General features: G+C 37.9%; 1 protein-coding gene across 1 annotated transcript in view; it reads left to right on the top strand.

The window, feature by feature from the left end:
• Nucleotides 1–209: 209 nt before the first annotated feature.
• Nucleotides 210–23084, top strand: part of LOC149137953 (protein mono-ADP-ribosyltransferase PARP14-like) — a 70497-nt gene continuing 47622 nt past the window's right edge. The window contains exons 1-5 of the mRNA XM_089339711.1: nt 210–559; nt 6333–6373; nt 9461–9694; nt 13157–14692; nt 16106–16336. Coding sequence (XP_089195837.1) covers nt 6361–6373; nt 9461–9694; nt 13157–14692; nt 16106–16336 — 2014 coding nt within the window. The 5' untranslated portion in view covers nt 210–559; nt 6333–6360. The remainder of the gene's footprint in view (nt 560–6332; nt 6374–9460; nt 9695–13156; nt 14693–16105; nt 16337–23084) is intronic.

Below are 23084 nucleotides of genomic sequence, written 5' to 3'. Positions count from 1 at the left end.
ATATTATTCCTAACTAAATTATGTGAAACTATACAAAGGATTTCTCCTCTGTATCACGTGTTTGACCCATGGATGCTTCGAAAAGATCTAAATTTCCTAGTGTAACAGGAGAGAATAACAGGCAGGGGACTTGTGGGAAAATGCTATCTGCTACCAATGTATATATATGCATGTATGTGTGTGTGTGTGTGTGTGTGAGTGAGTGAGTGTGCATGCATACATGCATGCGTGCGTGTATGTGTACACACACTCTGAAGGTTTGTGGAAAAAAAAAACATGCCAACCAAATAAATTCTATCTACATTCACCTTCATTTCCGATTAAAACTATTTCAGGTTTTTCTTCTTTTGAAAAGTTTTCTTCATGTTGTCTTGTAAATAATAATAAAGTTTCATCACAAAGTTTTCGTACAAGTAAATTGTATAAAAGAGGTCAGAGGGAGAAGTGTTTCTCTCGGAAAAAACACTGATGTCATACAAGATTATTGTTAAACCAATGAACAGCTTAAAAACCATCAAATAAAGATTCAAGTTTCAGTTTTGTTCAGGGCTGTTACGAGGTAAGTTTTCGTTTTACATCTTTCCAATTGAATTTCTTTAATCCTGTCTCTCCATTGCTTTACAAATACTTTACAAAATCGCTTTCAATACTTTCCATTACATTATAACTACGCGGATTTGTTTCTTCTTCATTTTCACAATGTGTGTGTATGAGTGCGTGCATATTTCCAAGTTCTGTAGGTATATGTGATGTGTGTCATTACGTATGTCTGCAAAGCCATCGATATTTTGCCTCTTAAAGGTATTTCTAGTAAATTTCATTCAAGAACATCAACATTCCTGAAAGTTACGAAGAAACAAAATCGATGGAGGGGCACTTGTGTAGGCATGCCATGATTTCCTGGTCATAAAATGGTGACCTGCAATAAAGTCACAAATGATTTATGTCTCCATCTAGGACAAAACCCTCACAGATAATCCCCCCTCCAGACAAAACCCCCATAGTTTACCTGTTAATTTTCTGTTACCTGGATTCCATAAAATTATGTTAACAGTTTTAACGTACGTCAAGCTAGAAATGGTAGCCAAATCTCCTCATATAGGCCACACCCTAGAAGAAGACAATTGTTTCATTATCAGGGATACTAACACATCAGAAACATTAACATTCCTGGTGAAATACTTACAATTATTTCGTCTATCTTTACTTTCTGAGTTCAAATTCCGCCAAAGTCGACTTTGCCTTTCATCCTTTCGGGGTCGATAAAACAAGTACCAGTTGCATCCTGGGGTTGATCTAATCGACTAGCCGCCTCCCCCGAAATTTCGGCCTTGTGCCTAGAGTAGAAAAGAATATTTAAGACGATGGGGTTGTCTGACAAATGACTGCCCCAGTAGAATGAAAATATAGCAAATCCGGGCTAGGTTTGAAACAGGAAATGTAGTGAGAAGCAACCGAAGGAATATGTGGAAACTTGTTTGGATTTGGTTTGAAAGAATCTCTGAATAAACAGACTTTTTTTTTCGGTTCTTTATTAATCAATGTAATACACCATACATACATACAGATATACTATACATTTCATACATATACACAATACCTGTATACATTGATAAAAGCGGAGCGGGAGGAACAAATTAAAAATTTGAAATGCTGTGTGGTTTTTAGTGAAATCGGAATAATTTGTTATCATCGAAAACATGGGAATTATTTATCCAAGATTTCTGAAATAGGTTTTCTGTTAATTGAAGCCGCTTTAGTAAAAGGTTACTCTGTAATGTTTGTTGATCAAGGAAATATATTTACATGTTACGTCATCTTCTTTTTACAACAATTCATTTTCTGTCTTAATTTCATTGTTTTCATTTTGATTTCTTGGGTGGGGCGTTAAAAGGCCGTAACATGACACTTGAGTTTTTGTTTAGATGTTTTCTTTCTTTCTTTCTTTCTTTCTTCTTTCTTTCCCTCTTTCTTCCCTTCTTTCTTTCTTTCCTCCTATCTTTCTTTTCTCTTCCTTTCTTCCCCTCTTTCTTCCTTTCTCTCTTTGTTTCTTTCCTTCTTTCTTTCCTCCCCGTCTCTCTCTCACCCACCTCTCAATCTCTCGTCCTCGTCCTTTGTATTGGCCCACAAAAGTGTGACCCCCCCACCAAAGCTTTGTTTCCCAGTAACTTTCAGAGAAATGGCTATGGCTAATTTGCTGGGCCCGGCACACAGTCACTGCCCCTGAAACCGACCTTTCCGACTTTTTTCTTTCACTGGATTCCTGTTTTCAATGACGGAGATTCCGAATATACAAAAAAAAAAAAAAAAACCTCAGAAAATGCATGGGAAGCAACTGGGGTGGGGGAGGACTTCGGAAAATTCACAACATTTACAAGGTCCAATTTCTACCCTTGTAACTTTGAGGAAAGTATAATCCTTTTGGCATAACTGCAGAGTTCTACCCACCAGACTTTGGAAGGTCATAACTTTCAGAAAAATGAATATTTTTTAATGAAATTTTCTATGCATATATTATTTATTATGTAGATTCCGAATATACAAAAATTTTCGGTGAAAGTGTTTTGGAATGGGGGTGGGGGACAATTTTCGGAAATTCCAACAGAGTCCACTTAAATTCCTCCTAACTTCCAGGAAAATTAATATTTTTTCGTGAAATTTTCTACAAATATACCTTGATGTATGTACATTTCGAGCATGTAGGAATTTTGAAGGAAACAACTGCAGGTTATTTTTGAGAAGTGTTCCCCACTCGGTGGTGTTTCGGAGCAAGTTGTCCATAATTGTTTCATTTTTCTCTATTATGTGCGTATGTGCATCCGTAGATTTCTAGACAGTGAAGAGAAGCCGTCATAAGAAAACTTACGTAAAAAATAACATGCACACGATTTTTTTTTTTCTCAATAGAAGTAAATTCCAAAGTAAACGTTTCTAGTAGAGAAGTAGAAGAGAACAGAAGCAGCGTATTACTTCATTGCAAATCTACGGATGCACATACGCACATAATGGAGAAAAATGAAACAATTATGGACGACTTGCTCCGAAACACCACCGAGTGGGGAACACTTCTCAAAAATAACCTGCAGTTGTTTCCTTCAAAATTCCTACATGCTCGAAATGTACATACATCAAGGTATATTTGTAGAAAATTTCACGAAAAAATATTAATTTTCATGGAAGTTAAGAAGAATTTAAGTGGACTCTGTTGGAATTTCCGAAAATTGTCCCCCACCCTCATTCCAAAAGACTTTCACCGGAAATTTTTGTATATTCGGGATCTACATAATAAATACAATATGGTTCAATTCTCAAACATTATGATAGCAGTAACAAACCCAACCTAAAATAGTGTTGCCACTCTGACCAGAGAAACCTTTATAACTATATCCATGTATAATGCTTACACCTTCCCTTTCCTTAGAAGGGATTGTTCCTTATACTATAACCACTAGATAAGAGACAATAAAATCAGAGACAGTTAGAATTCTACCTAAAACTAATTACTAGCCTGATAGCCTTGGCTATGTCAAAATGGATTTTTATGTATTCTTCTTCCCACTTGGATTTTAAATGTTGCCACAATTATAAAATGTCTATTCTACTGTAATTTTTCTACATTTTTGTGCAGCTGAAGATTGCTCTACATATTGCATTTAATGTAATGCTCGCATTACTTAAATAAATGGAGTAGCATGAAACGTGCGTACTGCAATCATCTTTAAAATCCGTGTTGCTTATTTTGATTTTTTTATCACCTTGCTCTTAGAATGGTTTTGGATAATGCCATGCTATATTCTGGTGCCTTAACATAAGTACCATATTCAATTTTAAATCTAAATCTAATATATATATATATATATATATATATATATATATATATATATATATATATATAATAATAATAATAATAATATAGATTTAATCAAAAGATTAAATGTGGTACGTAAAATGTTTGAGGCACCAGAATTTGGTAGGATAAAAACCAAAAACAAAATCAAGAGATTTGGTGAATAAAATTTGAAGTTAAGCAACAAAAATTCAATAAGTTATAGCAGTACGTACGTTTCGTACAAGCTCCATTTATTCATGTAGTGAGAACACTACAGAAAATACAATGAAAATGTACTCCTCAGCTGCATAATGGAATTTCATTTTAGAAAGTCATTTTGAAGATGTTTGCAAAAAACAAGAGTAAGAGAAGAAAACACATCTCGACTATGCTGCTGTTTCACAGACAAGTGAATCAAACAAGAATTTAAAATCTAATAGGAGGGATAGTAGTAATTTCAAATTTAGAGGAAGGTAGGTTAAGTAGTGGTGGACAGCAGGTTAGGGGTAAATCAAGCATGAGGGAAAGAAAAAAAAACAAGGAAATGGAAGGACAATACTCTAAGGAGTGGTAAAAATTTGGAAAAAATTTAAGGTATGGGAATTAAGGTCAAGGTATTGACCTTAATTAAGAAATATATTAAGAAATATATCTATTCTACAGTATAAATAGAATAATACAATGAAGCACTGAATTACTAATTTCAAAACTATAGGGAACAATAATAATTAGAACAAGATAAACATATCCAGTTAAAATAAGATATAAATTAATGTGGGGTGGTATTATTTATGAGTAAAACTATAATATTAATGGCCAAAATCCAAACAGTAAGAAAGGAGGGAAGAGAGAAGAGGGAAAAAGGGAGAGGAATAGAGATAGAAAACCAGGACTAAATTAAGAGAAATGAAGCTAAGATTTTCAAAAAAGTGATAGAAAGAAGAGACTCAGAATAACTTAGAGAAGATGTAGGACTACTATCAGTGGGTTGGAGAAGGTTAAAATGTATTCTAAGTATATATTAAAAGTCATAACTCAAATAAAATAGTTATTAGTCAGGGAAATGAGAGAAACTAAATTAAAAAATTTAACAAGATTTACGTTTTAAAAAATATTTACTTTTTGAAATATTTAAAGGTGCAGGAGTAACGATTTTAGTGCCATATTCAAAAGTAATGCTACGGTTAAAGTTTTTAAAGAATTTTCTAATATTCTTTCTCATTCTCTCTATGGTTGATTTGTTGTTGGTGGGTATGATAAATAATGCATCATCCCTATAAAGGCCTCCTTGGAGTTCAGGAATTTCCCTATTTAGGCAATATAGAAGATATGCTCCAACCAAATTTGTTATTTCAGCCGAATCACTCGATCCCATTGGGATATCAAAGTTATCAGGGGTGTCAGATCTGGTCCAGAGCTTATCTTCGAATTCGATGATGGTTTTTCTAGCTAAAAGTATTACGTCAATTTTTTCTCTAGTAATTAGGGATCTATTTTTAGCAAATATGAGAGCTTTGTTAAGGAGTATAGGAGAAATGCTAGAATAGTAATTGTTGATATCGAATTGGATAAAGGAAAAATTATTATTGTTGTCAATAGAGTTAAACCAATTAAGAGCTTCATCAGTATTAATCCATAATTTAAGAGTAAGGTTAGGAATAATGAACGGTATAATATTATCTAAAATAAGCTTACTTAATCTACCAATATCAGATCTCGTTGGGCAAATGAGTCTAACAGTAGGATTTACGTGAAAGTTTTTCTTATGGTCTTTTAGATTAATTTTTGGTTCACAGGGTGCAACAGGTTCAGTTCTATCAGTTAGATTATATTCTGTAACTTGTTTTATAGTTGAACTAGCAAGATCCAGCCTTTGTAACACCTCCCCTACAATGTCATGCTAAAAAATAATCCCATTATCAAAATGTTTAAAACCCTTACAATACCAACCTGGCTGAAACCGGTTCTGGCTCTGTCGTACAAATGTCTTGTTTTCATAAGTTTTGAATTAAAATCTTCCACAATTCATGTTCCTAACACTAGCTTAATGATAACAAAGTTATTTTATTAAATTCTTTGTTATATTTAATATTAATTGAAAGAAACAGAGAGCATCTCAAAATAATCCCATTATCAAAATGTTTAAGCTATGAGATAACGGCATCGATTCAAAGCAAGGTGAATAGATAAGCATTGGATTTGAGTGAGGAATCTGAATCCACAAGTGATTCTGTAGACATTATGGTTGGAGACAAGTTGTAAGCAGTATTCTTCACTTGCACTGATGTGAGTGAACTACTTGAAGAATTGGATGCAGGTGGATATTGGAGGTGTTAGGATGTTGTTTGAAATAAGTAGGGGAAGGATTTTCGTCTCTCCCTTAATTGTAATTATGTTTGAGAAAGAGAAAGAATATGAGAAAGAGGGAAAGAAAACCTACTTTGAGTACAAATGATGCATTCAATGCCTTAACGATGTTTCTTCCTAATTATTTTCTTTTCAGTTGCAGAGCAAAAATACCTGTTGAAATCATGGCGGAGAAAGGTATTTATTTATTCTTTAATCATAGTTTTGTAAAATTTTCTCTTTGAGACTTGAATTTTAAAAAATAAGACTTGTGAAAATTTACAGAAATAAAACAATAAAACTTTTACCCATCATCATCAGCAGCAGCATCAGCGTTTTCATCATCCTCATCATCATCATCATCATTGTCTTCATCATCATCATCATTTTTGCATCCCCTTTTCCTTTGCTTGCAGAGATCAGATGGAATCCATTGAGGCAGCATTTTCTACGGCTGGGTGCCTCTCCTGTCACCAACCTTCACCTGCTTCGAAGCAAGATAATATTCCTCCAATACCAAACGTGTTTCTGTAGAAGATAGGAAACAAAGGACACTGCTTGTTTCTTTGTGTCTCTCATTGACGACCACCAGGGAATGCCAAGAAAATTATGAACACACACACACACACACACACACACACACACTTTTCTTATATGCATATATATGTGTGTGTATGTACTAGAATGAGAAGTGCAGATGTGGAATGCTAGAATATTCTTACGTATTGAATCTGTAAAAATACAGGAACCAGTTAATTGTACAGGGAACCTCATAATCCTCTCAGCTATAGAGTAAACAAAGGGGCCTCTAAATGATGACGTGATTTGCTAGAAAAGGCAGTTAAATCCTCTTCATGTAACACCTAACATCTTAAACAAGGAAGGACGCTTGGGTGTGTTTATGGTCAGAATATCTCTGACCTGGTTCTACACTTCATAAGAGGAATCAATCGTTGCATGCAAGAGAGAAGACTGCATTGGTTTGGAAATGTGATGCGTATGAATGAAAATAGCTGTATCTAGAAGTGTTGATTGCTTAAAGGGGATGGCAACTGTGGAAGAGAGAGCCAATCTCAAGAAGACAATGGATTCAGATGTCTGGTAATAGAAGGTTCTTGGGAAGACCTCTCCACCTCAGTGAAACTGAGTTCTCAGAGTGCTGTGTCTTCCACCCCTATGTCACATTAAATCGTTCATACACCCTGCCTCAATCGACCAAAGCTACATTTCTGCTCCTCTTCTTCATGCACTATACTTATCTCTCCGTCTCTTCTCCTGCAGCCCGATCCTGTCCTTCCACTCCTGCTGGCATTCACATGGACTCCCTATTCATGCACCCTGGCAAATCCAATACTAACCCATTTACATTCCCATCCTCATACTTTAAGAGTATACCCTGCTACATTGCCACCATGGTCTCCTCTCTCTCTCTCTCTTTCTCTTGCTCCTTCCCTCTGACGAGGGTAACCCTGTATCACCATGTTGGGGAATGCTCCCCCCCCCACCCAAATGAATGAAAGTGGATCAGCACATTGCTCTAAATTGAAGAATTGTCCGAGTGTCAGCCGTTGAATGATTGGCAAGCAGTTGACTGTGAGCTGTTTGGCAGGGAGTGTTTAACCTCATATTTCTTTCTTCTGTCCTTCGTTAAATCATTTATCCAACATACAAGGATACAAGACTCCACTACAGCAAGGCACCTGTCTCCATCGTTCTGTCATACTTTGTCTACACATCACATCACATCACAAAGCCACCTCCTTCAATACCACTGCCCTTCCTCTCAAAAGATCCTTGTTTTGCAAGTTACTTGGTGACCTTGCTGGAGCTGGTGCCATGTATAAAACATCCAGTCCACTCTGTAAAATGGTTGGCATTAGGAAGGGCATCCTACTATAAAAACCATATGAAAGGAGACCTTACCTCACTTAAACTGCCCCTAGCCCTCTCTGTGAAATGGTTGGCATTAGGAATGGCATCCAAATGTAAAAAAACATGCCAAAGCAGACCCTGTCTATCCCCACTACTACTAATACCCCAGTTACTTGCTTGTGGACAGGCCCCCTCTCTCTTTCTCTCTTGACTCTCTCCCATATTCCTTCTCCTTCCTTGTCCTACTAGCCTTTCACCCTTTCAGGGTTCAAGAAATAAATACCAGTTGAATACTCGGGATGACGCAATCAACTAACCTTTCCTTCCAAATTGCTGGCTTTGTGTCAGAATTTGAAATCAAGGTTTATCTTTAGAAATAATTGGATAGTTCTATGTATTTTTAGTGAAATAATTTTTTTTTTGTCTAAATAACTTCATCACTATCTTGTCTCTGGTGTTGTAATGTCTTTAACCAAAGTACAATATTCTAGAATACAAGAATGAGCCCCAACGAGAAATGTTGAAATTTCCATCTCTACCTTAAAATACACACATTTTAATGATCTGAAGACCTTTACACAGTTGCTCAGGCTGACAGAAATAGCAGGAAAGTATCCCTCCCATTACACCCTGCATTCTTCAAAACGGGAGCTACCATTCTAGATATTGGAATGGTCGAGGCTGGATCGTCTTTCATCATAAATCTGCTCAATCAAGTTTTGTTTCTTATATTTTACACTTTATTTATCCCTAAATAGAAATACCTTTTACGTTTAAGGATCAGTAAACATTAACTAAAGGATTAGTTAATCATCAGCACCATCATCATGATCATCATCACCGTTTTAACGTCTGCTTTTCCATGCTTGCATGGGTTGGACAAAATTTGATGAGTTGGATTTTCTACAGCTGGATGCCCTTCTTGTTGCCAACCCTCACCTATTTCCAAGTAAGGTAATGTTTCCCAGTGACCAGACATGTTTTAAGGAAGACTGGAAATGAAGGACACTGCTTGTATGACAGGGACACTCGTTTACAACAAGCATGTGATGCCAAGGCATGGAGACAGTAACATACAGACAGATGGCTTCTTTCAGTCTTTGTCTACCAAATCTACTCATAAGGCTTTGTTCAACCTAAGGCTATAGTGGAATACATTTGTTCAAAGTGCTACACAGTGGGATTGAACTGAAAACCATATGGCTGGGAAGCAACCTTCTTACCACACAGCCACACCTGTGCCTATATGGAGTTATTAAATTATTGGAACTGCATTTTAATGCTGAAATCTCCAAATTTGTAGAATTCTCAAAATCATTTAAATGTAAAATGTGCTAAAATGTCAGTAAATTGACTTCAATTTGATTCTTTTACCAAAATTTCATTTATTTCCATTCCCTGTATTCATTGCAGATTTTGAGTACGTTCAGAAGATGTGCCAAAAAAAACCCTTGAAAGGAAATCCACTGAAAGTGGATAGAATTGAGGAAATAAAGAGTGTTCAAGTGAAAACAGTTTCTTCAAATGTCAGCTCTGAGAGTCTTGAAAGCTATTTTGGAGACAGAGAAAGAAGTTCTGGTGGAGATATTTCTTCAATACGACAAGAGACCAAAGATACTTACATTGTAAGTTTTAAAGAGGCATTTGGTAAGTAATTCTGTTTCTTCTCTCTTTATCTAGTCTACTTATCAGAAGCAGTTATTATCATTCTTTTAATTCAGGTTTTGTTGGAACTCCCGGAGGCTTGCTATCCACAGCCTACAGTACCATGGTATCTATTCTGTTTAGCCTGATGATAATGATGTTTATGGTCAATAAAATAAGTACCATTTGAGCACTGGGGTCGATGTAATTGACTTTGCCACTCTCCTGAAATTGTTGGCCTTGTGTCAAAATTTGAAACCAAAATTCCAGTGATGTTTATCTTAATATATAAAGCTGATGTTGTGTGTCTGTGTGAAGCCTTTTTAAAAGTTTATAGAAATCCACATTTTCCACTTTTTCGTAAAAATTTTTACATCAATGGAATTTTCTCGATGTGAACTTTCCAGTGCAGTAATTAGATTTTTAAAATTCCGTTTACTTTGTGTGATTTAAGGGAGATTTGGCTGTTGTTTCTAGCAACTTTTATATTTCTTCCCTTCTGCCTGGCACAGCGTTCTTACACACGCGCTCAACAGAGAGAGAAAGTGATACATACAACGTCATAGATTAAACTTTCTTCTCAGTATTCTTTACTTATTTTTCATAACATTGATACGTAAAAACACACAACCACACATACGTAATCTGTGACAACAACATACACATTGCTCCCGTTCTCTATCTCCCCCTCTTCCTCTCTTCCTCTCTCGCTCTCTCAAACGCATATACGTGCAAGTAAACACAATCATTCACGTTCGTCAATGTGGCATAACTACAGAGTTGTACCCACCGACTTTGGAAGGTCATAGCTTTCAGAAAAATGAATATCTTTTTATGAAATTTTCTATGCATATATTATTTATTATGTAAATTCCGAATATACAAAAATTTTCGGTAAAAGTGTTTTGGGAGGGAGTAGGAGACAATTTTTTGAAATTCCAATTAAATTCCTTTTAACTTCCAGGAAAATGAATATTTTTTTCGTGAAATTTTCTACAAATATACCTTGATGTATGCACATTTCAAGCATGTAGGAATTTTGAAGGAAACAACTGCAGGTTATTTTTGAGAAGTGTTCCCCACTCCGTGGTATTTCGGAGCAAGTCGTCCATAATTGTTTCATTTTTCTCAATTATGTGCGTATGTGCATCCGTAGATTTCTAATGAAGTAGAAGCCGTCGTAAGAAAACTCTTAACTACCTCTATTCCTTTCTCCCCTCTCTCTACCTCTTCCTCTCAAACGCATACACGTGCAAGTACACAATCATTCAGTAAAATATAACTAACGTTCGTCAATGTTTTGTAAATATACCACGATTTTCACTAGGGTGTTAGGGTTAGGGTTTTAGGGTCAGGGTTAGAGGTTGGGGTTTAGGGTTACGGTTACGGTTAGGGTTAGGATTAGTGTTACGGTTACGGTTTTAGGGTCAGAGTTAGGGCTTTAGTGTTAGGGTTAGGGTTAATATTAGGGTTACTTTTAGGATTAGGTTTAGGATTAGGGTTGGGTAATCGTCCGAGTGTTAATCTGAAAAATTACAGATATGTGAAAAGTACCGACCCTGCCATCTATTATAACTTTTGTTGTTCTGTTTAATATATACATAGATTATGCCTCCAAAGAAGAGAGTTTGCTGGGGAAAGAAAGCAACCGGTTTAAAATGACAGCAACAGACTGCAACAATTCACCACATTCCAGAAGCTACTTTAAACATAATGCAAAATGGTGCATCAACATCTGCCCAATCTGATAGAATTCTGTTTTCACTTTTTCGATATCAGTGAATAATTTCAATGGAAAAAGGTACATATATTTGCCAAGAATTATCTTTTGCATCGAAGGTCGGCGATTGTCGTACGCTGAAGAACGGAAATAACCCTGAAACTCGAGTACGTACGTATCGTAGATCAAGATGGGAAAGATAACTTCCCTTGGCAAATACAGACAGGACACAGATGTGTGTCGATAGCCAGCTGGAGCAGATGTCCTCCTGAGGCTAAAAGCAACAGTAACATCCACCCCTTGGGGTCAGCCACATTTAAGTGGCAAATATACTTCACTTTATCGTGCAGTTACTGTTAATACCTCGTTCAGAGATTTAACATTGCTTGTGTACCAACAGATCGCCAGCAATTGCTTCATCAGAAATTGCCATCCTAGCTCCTGCGAAAAGGGATTACCCTGCTATGCATAATCAGGGCAGCGCAAAAAGTTGTTTTGCACAAGCATTTCTATAGCCAATTAGACGGATGAAATTTACGTATGCTTAATAATTTTATGCAATACAGCCTTCAGACTTTCCCTATTAATTTCATCGTCTTTTGAATTATGAACATATTTACATCAAAAGGTATTTTTCGTTGTAAGGCTTTCTTTTTTAGTTGATTTTCACCTAGCAAGACTTATTGTAGATGGCGTAATAAGTCACACCCGGGCAAGGTCGGGTTATACTGCTAGTTGTCAATAAAATAAGTACCAGTTGAGCACTGTGGGCGATGTAATTGACTTTGCCACTCTCCTGAAATTGCTGGTCTTGTGCCGAAATTTGAAACCAGAATTCCGGTAATGTTTATGGTCAATAAAATAAGTACCAGTTGAGCACTGGAGTCGATGTAATTGACTTTGCCACTCTCCTGAAATTGCTGGCCTTGTGTCAAAATTTGAAACCAAAATTCCAGTGATGTTTATGGTCAATAAAATAAGTACCAGTTGAGCACTGGAGTCGATGTAATTGACTTTGCCACTCTCCTGAAATTGCTGGCCTTGTGTCAAAATTTGAAACCAAAATTCCAGTGATGTTTATGGTCAATAAAATAAGTACCAGTTGAGCACTGGGGTCGATGTAATTGACTTTGCCACTCTCCTGAAATTGCTGGCCTTGTGCCAAAATTTGAAACCAGAATTCCAGTGATGTTTATGGTCAATAAAATAAGTACCAGTTGAGCACTGGGGTCGATGTAATTGACTTTGCCACTCTCCTGAAATTGCTGGCCTTGTGCCAAAATTTGAAACCAAAATTCCAGTGATGTTTATTGTCAATAAAATAAGTACCAGTTGAGCACTGGGGTCGATGTAATTGACTTTGCCACTCTCCTGAAATTGCTGGCCTTGTGCCAAAATTTGAAACCAGAATTCCAGTGGTGTTTATGGTCAATAAAATAAGTACCAGTTGAGCACTGGGGTCGATGTAATTGACTTTGCCACTCTCCTGAAATTGCTGGCCTTGTGCCAAAATTTGAAACCAGAATTCCTCTGATGTTTCTTGTATTTATTATAATTAATAGAGATTGTGTTTACTTAGTATCAGTGAAATGTTGATTATATTTTACTAATTGCTAATGTATTATAATAATTACATATAACTTTGTCTTCAAATACTTTTGTGTCTTGACCCACTGAACTCCCTAGCTAACCCCTAATCCCCCACCAACGAAATGATTTTATCTTTTTATTTTTTCATAATTTAGTTGTGATGGACGTTTGTAGAAGAGAACATCAACTGGAAGGTGTGAAGTTAAATGTTCAACCATTCCGGGAACCATCTGAAGAAAATACCATTTCAAGACAGCAAGTCTATGACTATTTACTACCTTCCAAGTTCCATCTGAGTTTTTTAAAGGAACATAGATCTGAAGTTAATGAGAAGTTAAAGAAATGGGCTGAAGTTCTTTGGGAATATTCCAAGTTTAATAAACTGAAATTAAATTATTCTGAAGGAAATTTGGAGAAAATTGAACAGTCTTTGAAAGATTTATTAAATTCCATTACTGTTGAAATTATTGATGTTCCAACCGATATTTTTGAAGACATTGTTAGAATATTTAACAGTCAAGATGATAAGATGTATTTTTATTTTGATTACCCAAACTGCCAAGCTAATATTTTGGGATTTCATAAAAGAAATGTGATTGAAATGAAAAACAGACTTTTGGATCATTTTAGAAAGATATGTGAGTATGATTTAAATATTCATGAAAGACGTATTCTATCTGGTCTCAGATTTTTTGAGCAGGCACAAAGACAATCTAAAGATCTAAAAGTCAGAATTCATGGTAACGAAGTTATTTTTGAAGGCCAGTCTTCTGAAATAACTAATTGTCAAAAGGATATGAATAAAATACTCCAGGCAGTTGTAAAATCTAAACTGTGCTTACCTTTAAATGCTGGAATGATCATAAATAAAAAACCAGTGAAAGAATACCTTGGTGAGAAACTGAGAGACAAGAAATGTATTGGTTCCTGGGAACCAGGTGATGGTGATTCAGTATTACTTTATGCAAGTGATAAAAGACATCTTTCAGATTTGGAAGAAATTATGAAACAAAGTTTTGTTGCCAATACATTGGATTTTGTAGACAAAATTAAGGGTACTCCAAATCATGGAAAGTGGTTGACATTTGTTGAAAGTCTAAAAAAAGAGTTTCCAGATTCCCATTTTATTGGAGAAGATTCTATTGTTGCTGTTGATGCAATAATTAATGATATAAAAAGCAAAATTGATAACTTTGAGCAATCGTTAACTTATGAATCTTATATATCGATGCCTCTTGAACATTTCCTCTTTCTTAAAGAGTTCAATGAACAGGAAATCAATGACTTTAGTGAGAAAAATAAAATGAAGAATGTGTGTCTCAAAGATGATAAGTTACACCTGAAAGGAACACAAAGCCAAATTAGGAAAATGGAAACATTTATAGGAAATTTAAGAAAAGATATCAGATCACAAGAAGTAAACTTTGAAATGTTTGGATTTCAAGAATTTCTGGAAAGTGAAGAAGGAAAGAATTTCTTATGTGAAATGCAGAATCAATCTGAGAGTATAATATCATTAAATTCAGATTTAGGAAGTGAAAGAGTAGAAATACTTAATTTTAAGTATAAAAACTGTGAAATAGTGTTGAGGGAAGGTGACATCACGACTCTGGACACCGATGCTATTGTTAATGCTGCAAATGGCAGACTGGAACACATGGGAGGAATTGCAGCAGCCATTGTGCGGAAAGGTTAGTCATACCATTTTTTATAGTTTAATGTTTCTTTTTAGATCCATGTGTGGTTGAGAAGCTTACTTCCTGACCATGTGGTTTCAGGTTCAATCCTACTCATAGCATTTTGGACAAGTGTCTTCTGTTATAGGTCAATGGTTGGCCAAAGCCTTGGAAGTGGATTTCGTTGATAGAAACTGAAAGAAGCTCATCGTCCTTGCATACATATAAATATATATATGTATATATATGTGGAGGGGGAGTAGCAAGATCTTGACAGCACACGATGGTTGTAAATGAACATCACCATCACACAAGTGATGTTGTGTCATTTCCAGTCTTCCACGAAAAACATGTCTGACCATGGGAAAATATTCCCTCATTTAGAAACATGTAGCAATTGGCTACAAGAAGGACATCCAACCATAGACAGGAAATTATGGTGGTGGACACACGCACTCACAAGGTATGTGTGCATTAGCTTCATATACATACACATGTACACACATACATGCATAAACACACACAGAGTATACATCCACTTAATAGCTTTATATACACCCACTTGCACACACAGTTACATCACATAGCCTTATACACACACATAAACCGAAAGTATAGACATACATACACACATGCATAGATACTCTTACACATTCACAAATCCATAGAATATATATGCACACACGTGTGCTCATATACACGTGCCAGGTTCATAGTTGTCTCCCTTGCCACTCGTACCTCAAGTCACCTCTCCTAGATGTCTCCCTAGGTTACTAGAGCCACTCATACCTTTAGCAACCTCTTCCTCCTCTGGTCATTTCAGCTTGTAGTGACACTCTGATGCATGTTTCTCCTTTTCTCTCTCTTCTTCTATTCTTTCTGTCAAAGAGTAGGCTCAAAATGGTAAACACTTCTATTCTCTCTAAGCATAAAGTTGATACACTTCTGCTGAGGAGGACAGGTCTTCATCAGCACAGGTATCTCGGTCCTTTGTCATCTCATCCTCAAGGTTCACCATTCTGAGGTTCTCCTTCAGTACTTCGTCCTATGTTTTCCTGGGTCTCCCTCTTCCACAAGTCCCATCCACTTTGAATGAATGGCACTTCTTTGTGCAGCTGTCAGCATCCATCCACATCACATGACCAAACCAGCGTTCTCTTCTCTCGCAGACTGCATCCAATTCTTCTTCTGACGAACTTCTCTCTCAATACGCTAACACACTGTTGCATATATATATACACACACGTGTGTGTGTGTGTGTATACAAGTAATGTGTTATAGAATTAAAATACAATATATAAATATAATATAACAACATACATTTATAATAATATCTATCTATATTAATATATAATGTAATATATTACATATATTAAAATATATTAACATGTATTAAACAAGAACATAAGAAAGTAAATATCTTTGCAGCTAGGTTTGAAATTCAAGCTGAATCCAATAAAATTATGGAACAAAGAAGGATTGAACTGAGAACTGGAGAAGTAGTGTCAACTAAAGCTGGTAAACTCAAATGCAAGACTATCATTCATGCTGTTGGACAAATCCATGACATTTTTTACCTTTCAATAGCTGTTAAAAATTGTTTGTTATTTCTTGAAGAAAAGTCTTATACATCAATTGCAATTCCTGCTATCAGTACAGGTAAGAATTTACCATTTTTATTCTGTTCAAATTATTTGGCATAGAAATAGTAATTACAATATTTAGTCTATAGTAAGGCAACTATCCTGTCCCTCTATCATACTCTAATCTCTCCCTTGGTTTCACTCCCCCCCCCCTCAACTAAAATTCTTTGTCTTGCAAGTAACTTGACAACCCCACTTTTTACGTGGCACCAGCACCTGTGATGGTGTCACATAAAAAGCACCCAGTGCATTCTCTAAAGTGGTTGGAATTCTCTAAAGGAAGGGCATCCAGCCATAAAAACTGTACCAAAAGAGAAAATTGGTGCCTGGGCAGCTCTCCGGCCTTGCCAGCATCGAAAACAGATGTGAAATGATGATGATGATATTATATATATATATATATATATTATTGTAGAAGATGTGGCAGTATGGTTAAAAAGTTGATGTTCCACATGATTTGTGGTTCAGTTCCATGGCAAGGTATCTTGGGCAAGTCTTTTGTTATAGACTTGGGTTGGCCAAAGCCTTCTCAGTGGATTTGGTAGACAGGAATTGAAAAGAGGCCTGTTTGTGGCACAGCTGACATTCTAGAAGTACAGTTTTTGTTGTTGTGTGAGTGTGTGGCAGTCCTAGCACCCAAGCAGACGGTTCTTGTCTGCTAACAATATAAATATGAGTGCTTTTATGCACCAGGCATCCATATGAGACATCCGCTCACAATAAATAACGCAGTATTTGGTGTTCTAACACAACATCCACATTTAGTTGGATATAATAATTGCCTTTTGGTATTACTACTGCTTCTGTTGCTATTAATTACTTTTTCCATAAGCTTCCTGGCTCTTTGCAAAATCAGTGCCTTCACAGATACTGATATTCTATACATGGTTGATAGATTTGGCTGTTATGTCACTACTAGATGTCTTCTACTGAAGAGTCCAGGCAGGATGAAATCATGCCATCTGGTAGTAATGGTGATTGTAGCAGATTGTTTTTATCTGTTAAAAATATAAATATGTGTGCTTTTATACACTCAAGGCCCTGTGAGAAGTCTTCTTGAGGTAAATAATGCAGTACTCTCTGTTCTAACATGACCTCTACATTAAGTTGGATATAAAGATTGGTTTTCATATTAATACTGCTTTTGTCAATAATAATTATTTTATATATATATTATATAACGATGATGATGATATATATATGTGTGTATCATGGCTGTCCACTCATGACTGAGGAAGACCATTGCTGACCTTCAAGAACATTGTGCGCTCTAGGACTAACTTATATTTTGCATTTGCAGCTCCATTGGTGGCTAATGAGCCCTGCTCATAACAAGCATACACGACTGCAAACATTGCAAACCAAACTTTCCCCATTCACTACACCAGCAGTGCACTTTCCAGCAACATGCTTAAGTTCTTCATGCAGAATATGTACTCTCTCAAAAGTGTCGATCCCCTCCTTAACCTGCTTCCTCTTGTGATGACAGGCATTGCTCTCCCAGTCAGTCTCCTGCATATCACAGGCCTTTAATGAGGATGTGACACAGTCCTTAAATCGCAGCCTTGGTTTCTGCCAGGGTCTGCTTCCATTCACAAGTTCCCCATATAGCATCTGCTTAGGGATCCTGCTATCCTTCATTCTCATAAGGGGTCCAGTCCAATGTAATCGGTGTTTGTGTACCATCGCCTCAATACTCATATATCAGCTGTCCTCGGGAACTGTGTATGTGAGACATCTCTGATGAAAGCGCTCAAGGACCATTACATAACGTTTGTAAAGGGTTCATGTTTCACCATGAGTAGAGGAGTGATGTCAGTACACATGCATGTTACGCAGTAATTTGTTTGCTTTGTGATGCCATGCTGGCACCAGACACGAGACTGAGGAGACCAGAAGGAATCAGTTGCTCTCTGCAGCCTGAAAGATATTTCAGCATCCAGGGAACAAGAACAGCTGAGTGTGCTGCCCAGACAGACAAACTTGTCTCCCCACCTTCAGAATTGTTCCTTCAACCAAGATAGTTGGTTCCACATATGGATTTCCTGTTGCAGTCTGGAACGTTACAACAGTCTTGTTCAGGATAATTCTGAGTCCAAATGCCTTGCAAGAAGCAGAAATATGATTCATAAGTATTTGCATGTCATCCACTTTATGAAAGACTAAGTCACAGTCATCTGCATAAAAGAGGTCATGAATAAGAGACTAAAAGACTTTTGAATTGGCAGCAAATCAGCACAAATTAAAGAGGCAGCCAGAAAATCGATACCCGATATATATTCCCAGAGAGCGAACCTTAGCAAAAGCATGAGTAAAAGCAGCAGCAAAGTACAAAGAAAAGAGAGTTGGGGCAAGGATGTCACCCTGCTTGACACCATTCTCTACAAGAATGGGTCCTGCCAAGCCACCACCAATATTGACCCAAGCCTCCATCCCATCATGAAATGATTTAATTATAGATACAAAGTGATCCGGACATCCAAGTTTGCCAAGTATTTTCCATAGTAATGCCCTATTTACAGTATCAAAGGCCTTTGTTAAATCAATGAATACCTGGACAAGATTCATATTCTGCTCATAGCACTTCTCCTGCATCTGTCTTGCTGTGAAAATCATATCCATTGTCCCTCTACCAGATCGGAAGCCACATTGAGATTCAGATAGGACATCATTTACGAGACACCCATTCAGACGGGTAAGAAGAATATTTGCCAGAACCTTGCCAGCAGCTGATAGTAGAGCAATGCCTCTGTAGTTACCACACATTGTTCTGGCTCCTTTCCCTTTATATAGAGGAAGAATAATTGCATCCTTCCAGTCCTTAGGGATTGCACCATCCCTCCAGACTGCACTAATAAGTTCATGAAGGGACTGTGTGATGTAATTACCACCAAATCGCAAGACCTCAGCACAAATTCCATCCTTTCCAGGTGCCCTACCAAGATTCAATTTACTTATTGATGTCATTACTTCATCTATTGAGGGCGAAGAGTCTAAGGAGCCAATGATAGGTCTTTGTTGCATAGTATCAATCACTGTTTCATCCACAACTGACTTGTTTAGGAGTTCAGAGAAGTGTTCAATCCAGCGACCTGTGATTTCTGTTGATTTAGTAAACAGGGTGGAAGACTCCTTGAAAAGCAAAGGAGCTGATGTGGAGCTCTTAGGTCCATAAGCTCGCTTCATAAGATGGTAAAGCTTCTTGCTGTCATTTGCATCAGCAGCAGCCTGAACATCACGAGCAAGATCCTCCCACCAAGTGTTCTGCATCTTCCTGAGAGATCGCTGCAGTAGTGATTTTGCACTGCTATAGGGGGCAGATGCTAGATTTCACTGCACAGCTGAAAGTCCTCTGTGTAGCAATACATTGTAGGCATGGCGCTTAATAACCAATCCTCACTGAACTTCAGCATCATTTTCATCAAACCAGTCTCTGTGTCTGGCATCAGCATCACCCAGTGTTTCAGCAGCACATTGAAGAACCTGGTCTTGAAAATCTTCCCATGATGCAGTATTTTCAATGCTGGACAAGCGAGTTTGAAGCTCTTCCTTCAATACAGCATCATGTATCCTGTGGACATTCGGATGACAAGTGGCCCTCTTCTCCCTTTCACTCTAATCATCATCCAGAACTTTGCTTGCACCAGACTGGTCTGTCCACCATTCCAATCCATGAAAGGACTTAACATTACAAATGTCATAGATGTCGTGCTTGCAGATGATGACATAATCCCGCCAGTGCCAGACTTTGGACCTTGGATGCATCCACGTTGTTGCGTGATCACCTTTGTGCATAAAATGAGTGCTTGTGATGTAAAGTCCATGGTCATCGCAAAGCTCCAGCAGCATGAGACCATTGCTATTCATTTTCCCTACTCCAAAACGTCCTAGAGAGTTCCATGTTTGCCAGTCTGTTCCAACCCAGGCATTGAAATCCCCCAGTAGAATGACTTTATCAGAATTGGGGATTTTCCTAAGTATGGCTCTCAGCTGGGTATAAAAAATGGTTTTATCTTCATTACAACTAGTCAAAGTATGTGCATAGGCACTTATTAGAGTAGCAAACTGCCCACCTTTCAGGTGCAATCGTAGAGTCATTAGATGTTCATTAATATGAACAGGAAGCTCCTCCAGCAACTTAAGGATATCTTCTTAAGGATTCTTAAGGATATTTTTGGTTCACCTTTTTCTTGCACCTCCTCGGCATCTGGGTGAGCAATGCCCCCTCTAAATGGAGCTGCTCAGACACCCATGTGGCAACTGAATCCTACCGCTGTTTTGGGCTGCAAGAAGATGACATTATATCTAGCATGGGCCACCTATGTGCAGGTCGCTGACTACATGCTTCCAACCTGTCAGGTCTGCATGCTTCACCACCTTCCCATCACCGCAGGACTTCCGAATAAAAAAAATATATACTAAAAAGAAATAAATATATAAATATACACTAAAAATAAAGATACATATATACAGAAAATAAAATAAATATATATAGGGAAGAAAAAAAAGCAGCAATGCTTGTGCAGAGTTTTAGGTCCACTGAGGCTTGCCCGACACCTCACAAACCCTCTCCACTTTACTGACATTATCCAGAAACAAGCTGGAGCAATATGTCTGGTGCCAATATGAGTCGCAGGCTCAGGGATGTGGGAGTGCCATGATCTCTAGCACAAACCAAAGATCCCCAAAATGTCCAATGCCATTCCCTGCATATCTGGTTTTATATCAGAGTGACCTTCTCCTAGAGACATGCTTCAACAGAAGCTGAGTGGGCCTCACTCCCTGTGGTCTTTCAGCATACCAGACACCATTCCGGAATTTCTGCATACCCATGCTTTTGCTAGATAGCCGTTGAGCCTGCACTAGGTTCAACTGACCTTTTTGTTTTTAATCCTGCTGGGTTTCTAGCAACCCTCCTCACCAGGATATCCTTGTGGGTGTGCCTGTTTGGTCACTGACAACCCGACCATGCAACAGGTTGTACTGGATTCCATGTTACCAGTAACACTTTTGAGAGCCTCATAAGTGATCTGCAATATATATCATCATCATCATCATCATCGTTTAACGTCCGCTTCCCATGCTAGCATGGGTTGGACGATTTGACTGAGGACTGGTGCAACCGGATGGCAACACCAGGCTCCAGTCTGATTTGGCATATATATATATATATATATATATATATATATATATTATATTATTCCTAAACGAGTATATTATATAGGGTGACTTCAAACTTTTGTTGCACTGCCCTAACTAGACCAAACTTCAAAGTCACTGTCAGTAATATTCTTGTACAAAAGTAATAAATTTGTTCTCTACAAAAGGAGAGAGTAACCTCTCAGATTAATACGAAATTGTTCCACTTATAACTGAACATAACAGCAAACATTAACTATATATATATATATATATATATATATATATATATATATACTCTTTTACTCTTTTACTTGTTTCAGTCTTTTGACTGTGGCCATGCTGGAGCACCGCCTTTAGTCGAGAAAATCAACCCCAGGACTTATTCTTTGGAAGCCTAGTACTTATTCTATCGGACTCTTTTGCCGAACCGCTAAGTTACGGGGACATAAACACACCAGCATCGGTTGTCAAGCGATGTTGGGGGGGGGGGGGGACAAACACAGACATACAAACACATACACACATACATATATATATATATATATACATATATACGACAGGCTTCTTTTAGTTTCCGTCTACCAAATCCACTCACAAGGCTTTGGTCGGCCCGAGGCTATAGTAGAAGACACTTGCCCAAGATGCCACACAGTGGGACTGAACCCGGGACCATGTGGTTGGTAAGCAAGCTACTTACCACACAGCCACTCCTATATATATATGTATATATATATATATATATATATATATATATATATATATATATCATCATCATCATCATCATCGTTTAACGTCCGCTTTCCATGCTAGCATGGGTTGGACGATTTGACTGAGGACTGGTGAAACCGGATGGCAACACCAGGCTCCAGTCCGATTTGGCAGAGTTTCTACAGCTGGATGCCCTTCCTAACGCCAACCACTCAGAGAGTGTAGTGGGTGCTTTTACGTGTCACCCGCACGAAAACGGCCACGCTCGAAATGGTGTCTTTTATGTGCCACCCGCACAAGCCAGTCCAGGGGCACTGGCAACGATCTCGCTCGAAAATCCTACAGGAGCCAGTCAGGCGGTACTGGCAACGGCCACGCTCAAAATGGTGCATCTCATATGCCACCCGCACAAGAACCAGTCCAGGGGCACTGGCAACGATCTTACTTGGCTTGCCGGGTCTTCTCACGCACAGCCCATTTCCAAAGGTCTCGGTCCGTAGTCATCGCCTCGGTGAGGCCCAATGTACGAAGGTCTTGCCTCACCACCTCAGCCCAGGTCTTCCTGGGCCTACCTCTTCCACGGGTTCCCTCAACTGTTAGGGTGTGGCACTTTTTCACGCAGCTATCCTCCTCCATTCTCACCACATGTCCATACCAGCGCAATCGTCTCTCTTGCACGCCACAACTGATGCTTCTAATGTTCAGCTTTTCTCTCAAGATACTTACACTCTGACGGGTATTCACATTGACATTACACATCCAACGGAGCATACTGGCTTCATTCCTTGCGAGCTTACGTATGTCCTCAGCAGTTACAGCCCATGTTTCACTGCCATGTAGCATGGTTGTTCGTACGCATGCGTCATACAGTCTGCCTTTTACTCTGAGTGAGAGTCCCTTTGTCGCCAGCAGGG

The sequence above is a fragment of the Octopus bimaculoides genome, chromosome 1, assembly GCF_046866305.1.
Source record: "Octopus bimaculoides isolate indiv1 chromosome 1, ASM4686630v1, whole genome shotgun sequence".
Lineage (NCBI taxonomy): Eukaryota > Metazoa > Mollusca > Cephalopoda > Octopoda > Octopodidae > Octopus > Octopus bimaculoides.
This window is presented reverse-complemented; position numbering and strand designations above follow the sequence as displayed.